General features: G+C 40.9%; 1 protein-coding gene across 1 annotated transcript in view; it reads left to right on the forward strand.

The window, feature by feature from the left end:
- Positions 1–7413, forward strand: part of LRP3 (LDL receptor related protein 3) — a 29259-nt gene extending 21846 nt beyond the window's left edge. The window contains 4 exon segments of the mRNA XM_032773351.2: positions 2382–2590; positions 2883–3969; positions 4478–4610; positions 5513–7413. Of these exon segments, the coding sequence (XP_032629242.2) occupies positions 2382–2590; positions 2883–3969; positions 4478–4610; positions 5513–6328 (2245 nt within the window). The 3' untranslated portion in view covers positions 6329–7413.
- The last annotated feature ends 215 nt before the right edge of the window (positions 7414–7628 follow it).

Raw genomic sequence — 7628 nt, forward strand, 5'->3', positions numbered from 1 at the left:
ACCTTGTAGTTTATATAGAATTGATTTTAATAGTTCAGCAATAAAAACAGACATTTCAGAAGGAAAATTAACTGAAATTAATATTTCTCATTAAAGCATTTTTATTTCTCCCAGAAGATTCAAATTAATTTGGCCAAATTTCACGCTGTCATGTCCATCCCCCCATGCCTCACTTGATTTCATTGGGGATGTATCTTCTGATTTTTTTTCTTTGTCATACCTTAAACATAGTGTGGTTAAAATTTCTTCATTTTAAATTACTAGAATTAAAATGTAAGGCAGGACTTAAGAAGGACAAATTTTGGGGATCATCAACATTTATTAAGCACATTACTGGAGAATTATAATTAATCATAGAAATTAGAGATGGAAAAGACCTAATAAGTGATCTGGTCCATCTCTCTCAGGTTATGCAGGATTGTTCCCTTCAATGTATTTTTCTAGTGACTTTTTTTATCCATTTATGACTGAGCATCTGCTATTTCACTTGATGGATTGCTTCATAGGCTAACAAATATAATTGGCCGGCAGATATTCTTGTTGTTCCTGCATAATTTTCTCTTTGTTAGTTTCATCCCAATACTTCTACTTGTATGCAGTTCACATTATTCTAAACAATTTCTTTCTTTCTTTTTCTTGTTTGCATGTCCATCTTTCATCATCACTAAGAAGGCTCTTGAAGGACATACTGGACAGAGAACATTTTAATTTATCTTTTGTGAATATTCTGCCTTCCCATCCTGGCAATGAAAATCTCTAGTACTACCTGGTTTACTAAATCCATAGGTTACCAGGATTTAATAGTATCACTGGTATTGGAGAATGATGTATTTTGGGGATGTGTCTTGGAAACTAGAGAGTGACAGAGAACATCACAGAAGGAAAGGATTTGGAACAGGTGAATTAAGCTACACCTCTACCCCGATATAACGCGACCCAATATAACACGAATTCGGATATAACGCGGGAAAGCAGTGCTCGGGGGTGGGGGGGAGGCGAGGCTGCACACTGGCAGATCAAAGCAAGTTCGATATAATGCGGTTTCACCTATAACGCGGTAAGATTTTTTGGCTCCTGAGGACAGTGTTATATCGGGGTAGAGGTGTATTTCTGTGCTGATTTATCCTCTGTCACCTAGATTGTTCTGGGGCACTGCATATTTTTTATTAGACTTCTCTGCGTTTTCACTTCAGTTTTGTACTTTTAACCCCCTGCCCTCTTCCATTCTCTTGATGCCATGTCCTCTCTCTTGCTAATCATATCTCGTTGTCATAGACCTTTTCTGGATATTGTGTATGCATAAAAAAAGAATGACGATTGTAGTTTGAGATTCCTGGCTAGGGTGAATTCTTCAGTCTTCATGGCATCTTCACTTTTTTCCTTGCCCCAAAGAAAATGTCTTGGCTTACTTATAGTTTTCTGATATTGTGAAGTTAGGTTTCTGATATTAATTTCAGACAGTCGTATTCTACCATTTATCTTTTCATGGAGCTTCCTCTGATATCTGTGAAAGTTTCTGTGTAGAATGTGGCCCATCTTTTTGGTAAGGCTTTCTCCATTTCTGAGAGTTCTCAGTCCATAGTGTTATGTGGTTGGGGTATTATGCTAACTTTTAACATGCTAGCCTTAGGTAATCCCATTTCAGCATGCAACAGAAACAAAACATGGTTTTGGTATCTTGGGTGTGTTTTTTGTGACAGCGACACACACACACTCTCTCAAGGGGATAGCCCTAGGGTCCTGGCCTGTCTTCTCTCGAAGGAAAGTTGTATTGTCTAGGGCTGTTGTGATTTTTGTGGAGCACTTATGTGAAGCTGGAAAGAATGGATTAGACTCAGGAACTGTTCTGCATTCCCTTTGCTTGTGCACAGGCCAAAGAGTTGGTTGTTTCTCCCTTCCAGTTACTGTTGGGGTTCTTTGCACAGTTCCCTATTGTTCTTTGTCCAAGAAGGGTTTTATTTATTCAGAGTTTTTTAAGGTGAAAAGGGATCATTATGATCACCTAATCTGACCTGCATAACTGTAGGCTGTAACTTGTGGTTGAATAGAGTATTTCTTTTAGAAAGGCATCCTGTCCTGATTTAAGAACTTCAAGTGATGAAAAATCCATCATTTTACCCTGTCGGGGATTTTTTTGGGCTAGTGTTCATGTAAGTTGATTTGTCAATAAGCTTTGTATATTATTGTGGGTGTTTTTGTATATGGACCTTGAGTTTCTGGTGTGGGTGCATTTTCTAAATGGAAAAATGATGACAGCCATGGTTGCCTGCACAGTCATTGCACTATGAGTGTCTAACTTATTCCTATCAAATACTTGGGATGTGAAAGGCTGTGTCCTTAAATCCTCTGTCTTTCATTTGTGTTTTCTTTGCTCCTGGCAGTTTTAAGAACTTTGACTTGGAGGACTCTCAGAAATGTGCAGTAGACTGGCTGATGATTGGCCCCTCTTCCAAGAGGGAGGAGTACAGAGTGTGTGGATCCTCCATACCACCCTCCTTTATCTCTGCACGGGATCATGTCTGGATATTTTTCCACTCGGATGCATTGAGTTCAGGACAGGCTCAGGGATTTCGCCTTTCCTACATCCGAGGTAAAAAATCTCTGTACAATTTTAACTAATTTAGTTGGGCTACGCAGAAATACTTAACCACCCTGACCCCAAATCCTGTGACAAAAGTGGCTTCTGTTGACCAAAGTCTTCTATAAATGCCAATGAGTCATTAGAAGCTTGTATATTTTCACTATTTGGCTTTATTAGAGAATTCTTCTGGCGAAGAGCTGGACCCAGAATCAATGGCTGCACACTGGGATAAAATATTAGAACTAACACATGGCATCAGATGTTTCTAAAAGTTTAAATATTTATTTTTCCCCCCCCACAGGAAAAATAGGCCAGACTATTTGCCAGTCTGATGAATTCCACTGTGTAAACGGCAAGTGCATTCCCAACACTTGGAAGTGTAATTCCATGGATGAGTGTGGAGATAACTCAGATGAGAGAAACTGCACCATCCCTCCAACAGAGCCTCAGTCCAGCATCTGTCCCTCAGGAACATTCCAATGTAGCATAGCCCATTCCACCAAGTGCTTGATAAATGAGTTGAGATGTAATTCAGTTAAAGACTGTAGTGATGGTTCAGATGAAGATAACTGCCCTGACCTTTCATGTGGCAAAAGACTGGGTAATTTTTATGGGTCTTTCGCTTCCCCAGACTTATTCCGTGCAGATCACAGCCGGGCAGACCTTCGCTGCACTTGGTATGTGGACACACAAGATAATCGGCATGTCCTCTTGCAGCTTGATTTACAGTTAGGGTACAATGACTATGTAAAGGTGTATGATGGAATTGGAGAAAGAGGTGATAAATTAATGCAAACTCTTTCATATCACAACAACAGGCACTCGGTGAGCGTGGAGTCCTCAAAGGGTCAGCTCACCATTTCATATCATGCCAGATCAAAGAGTACTGGCCATGGATTCAATGCAACTTATCAGGTGAAAGGTTACTGCCTTCCGTGGGAACATCCTTGTGGAAGTGATGAGGAGTGTTTCACAGATAAGCAGCATTGTGATGGTTGGTGGCACTGTCCAAATGGCAAAGATGAAGAGAACTGTCCAGCTTGCCAGAAAAATGAATACCCATGTGAAGGAAACAGTGGACTGTGTTATTCAATACTTGACCGATGTAATAACCAAAAGAACTGCCCAGATGGCTCAGATGAAAAGAACTGCTTTACATGCCAACCAGGAAACTTTCACTGTGGCACAAATCTGTGTATCTTTGAGACTTGGCGCTGTGATGGCCAAGAAGACTGCCAGGATGGAAGTGATGAACATAATTGTCTGGTTATAGTGCCTAGAAAAGTCATCACAGCTGCTCTGATTGGGAGTCTTGTGTGTGGTTTGCTGTTGGTGATAGCACTGGGTTGTGCATTTAAACTCTACTCACTAAGGACCAGGGAATACAGGTGAAAATCTTGTATATTCATAATGTCCTAACTTTGCTAGGTGAGCTTTTCTTTTAGTCACTTTAGGGGAAAGAATAAAATACCCATTAGAGTGAATTTTGAAATACACAGTAAAACTAAGCCAGGGTCCAATGAAACTGATGGGATTTAAAAAAAAATGGCCACTGTGCTGTTTGTTTAGCAGTAAAAGCTAATGGCCTACATTTTGACAAGTGGCTATTGGACTGTCTCTTCCTCTATATTTACAGAGTAATATGGCGGTATACCATATTGTTAGTTCTTTTGCATATCTCAGCCTCCTAGTCAAGAGAAGGGTTTCAGTGAGTTACAGTGGAGTTACCTTTACTTCTGTTGTTATGAAAACATCTGTTTTAATGTAGTACTGCCCTTCTGGCTGATGCCACTATCCCTGAGGGAACTGGGAGAGAAGACTCTGTTTTTAGAAAGGTCTGTTTGTGTAATTTTTGTGGGTTCCTTCCCCATTTTACTCTGGTTCTGTTGGTTTCAGAGCATTTGAAACCCAGATGACTCGTCTTGAGGCAGAGTTTGTACGATGTGAGGCTCCACCTTCCTACGGGCAGCTCATTGCACAAGGACTTATCCCGCCAGTTGAAGATTTCCCTGTTTACAATGCATCGCAAGTAAATGGTTTCCTTCTACGTTCAAACTTTCAAAAACTGGGTAGACTGGATGAATCTGAAGCAACAGTAACAATGAAGTCACTTTAATTTGTGGAAATGCTCTTGTAACAACATGATTTCTTCTGTATTGAGGAATTGCTGTTATACGTTTTAGTGATCTGGCTAAGTTTTCTAGTTAGATGGGGACTCGTGTATGCTGAAAGCTAAATAGATAAAAAAAGTTTTACATCAAAATAGCAATAAATAGACAAATATCAAACTAAAACAGAAAGGAAACCAGCATTTCAAGCTGAAAGTACAAAAGAATTTCCTTAGTATAGAAAATACAATAAAGAGTGTGGGCATTTGTCTTCTGACAAATTCTGGAGTTATTTTTATTAACAAATGCAAAGCTTTTTAACAAAAAGTCCTGTTGTATTTTTGTAGTCTCCCATATCTGCCTTCCCCTCTCTCTCTCTGTCAAATGCATTTCACTCCCTATTGTGATAACTTCATGACCTGAAACAGCACTTGTAATTATGTAAGCAGAGGGGAGGTTTGAGGCATCAGTTGTTATCAAGTCCTCCTGGCAGTGCCTATGAGACAAGATTCAGTGGACCAATAGTGTGGTCCAGTATGGCAAATCCTGCATCTAACCATGCTGAGTTGATTATTGCTGGGGGTGGGGCTCGTTAAATGCAAGTGGTGAGAAAAAGTTCTGGAGGAAAGAAGTTTGATGCAGAATGAGCAGTCTTTGGCTTGATTTTTAAGCAGGAGTTTAAACTTAAACTGTAACCTTTCCATCTGAGTAGCATTCTTAGGAGTCAGATGGCGAATTTAGTGGGCAGGACAGTCTTAGATATTTGATAGTGTTCTCCAGTGGAAACATCAAGAAATTACAGTTCCTTGATTCTGTTTTGTAGGCATCTGTGCTGCAGAACATCCGAACAGCAATGAGGAGACAGATGAGACGCCACTCATCAAGACGGAATTCATCTCGGAGGCGCTTGGGCAGACTCTGGAACAGACTGTTCCACAGGCCACGAGTGAGAGGGCAGATCCCTCTCTTAACACCTGCGCACACTTCCCAAACAACTCTGGGTGATGGAATTATCGATCACACCGAAGGGAATATCCAGAATCCCTCACCTTCCCCTGAAGGACCTAATTCAGAGGCAGAGACCTATGGCCAGGTTAGAGGGCTACAAGAAGCTGGAAGTAGCATTTTGCAGCCAGAGACTGACACCACAGAGCCATCACCCTCTAGTGTTTTATCTAATACTTGCACAGCTGCACAGGCAGAGCCTGAGACTGGACACAGTGACAAATCTTCAGGTGCTGAGGATACCTCCAGCACTGAGCTTAAACAGACCAAGAGGGTGGATTCAGGAAAAGCTTTCAGAGACCCTTTGTCTGAAAGTGTTACAGAAACACTCCGTGGAGGATCGGTATCCAGAAGGACTGTCACAGAGAACAGTAATTTAAACAGGAGTCATCCGCTGAGTGAAGAGCCATGTAGATTACCCTTAAAAAAGTGGGGGTCTAATTACTCAGACAGCCCTATGAATGTTTGTATTCAGGTGGATGGACAGCAGAGATGTTGCTCTCATTCCTATCGGGAAGAACCTTTGGGTATTCACGTGGCTTGTTGCCATTCTGTGGAAGTGCCAATGCTAGAGTCCTCTACTCCCCTCTCAGAAATCAATACCAGTGATGATGAATCATTACTAGTTTGCTAATCACATTTTGTTTTGGCCCTGTAGATTTTGTAACTTTAAAATGTACATTGCAGAGCACACAGATTATAACCAACACATCCGTGCTCTCAGTGTAGTCTGTTAGAACCAATGTGCATTTATCCCAGAGGGAGCAGAATACCTATGACAAAACTATGGAACAAATTTTGTCTTTGTTGATATGCTTGAAACTCCAGTGGGGTAAAACTAGGCCAATGTATGTGTTTAGGGGCCAAGAGTGAGTGAGAATCTATTGTCACAATCTGGGAGTATTTCCATCCTCCTTTGTTTGTTCTGTTCGTTTATTCACTTTCACTTTGCAATCAGAGAATTTGAGTTTGTTTAGTTTAAAGTCACTTACCATTGACATTAATGTGCTAGAGAGAAATCAGTTGGCAGTCTGTGTAGGCGTCAGTCACAGGGAGTTACAACTGTCAGTGTTCAGCTAGAAATATTAAATTGTTGTCTTTTTAGATTATTGGTTTTAATTAAATAATGTTTACAGAGCCCCAAAATACATTTAGCAGAAAGTCAAATCCCTGTGGCTCCTCTTTCTCTTTTCTGAAAATTACCACTTTTTCTCTATTCCCTTCAGAAGTGTATTGTTGGCCATAGATATCCAAAAGCATCTATTGCAACCAAAGTTTCTGTATTCTGTATACAGAGAAGAATCAGGTTTTTTATCTGCTATAACTGTGTAATAACAAATTAGCCATGTTAATGATAACTGGAGTCCATTAAGCCCCATTTGCAGCAACATATTTGTATTATCAGATATTTTATCATATTCACAATGGTTTTGTTAAGTTTGAATCTTTTTTTTTTCTTCTCTCTTTTTAAGGTCTTACTATAATGCCATTTTAGGGCATGGTCTAGAGCAGTGGTGGGCAACCTGCAGCCCGTCAGGGTAATCCGCTGGCAGGCTATGAGACAGTTTATTTACATTGACTGCAGGAACGGCTGCCTGCAGCTCCTAGTGGCTGCAGTTAACTGTTCCTGGCCAATGGGAGCTGCGGGAAGTGGCTCAGGCCGCAAAGATATGCTGGCCGCTGCTTCCCGCAGCTCCCATTAGCCGGGAATGGCGAACTGCGGCCGGTCAGTGTAAACAAACTGTCTTGCAGCCTGTCAGCGGATTACCCGGACAGGCTGCAGGTTGCCCACCACTGGTCTAGAGAGTTAATGAGTGCTTCCAGCTCTCGTTAGCTACAGTGGGAGTTGCAGGTAGTGGATTTTTTAATGGTGTACACATAGTTTTGTTCTTTTAGATACATGCTAGCTGAAAAGATCGGCACCGTTTTCAAAA

This window comes from Chelonoidis abingdonii, chromosome 19, assembly GCF_003597395.2.
Source record: "Chelonoidis abingdonii isolate Lonesome George chromosome 19, CheloAbing_2.0, whole genome shotgun sequence".
NCBI classification, from domain to species: Eukaryota; Metazoa; Chordata; order Testudines; family Testudinidae; genus Chelonoidis; species Chelonoidis abingdonii.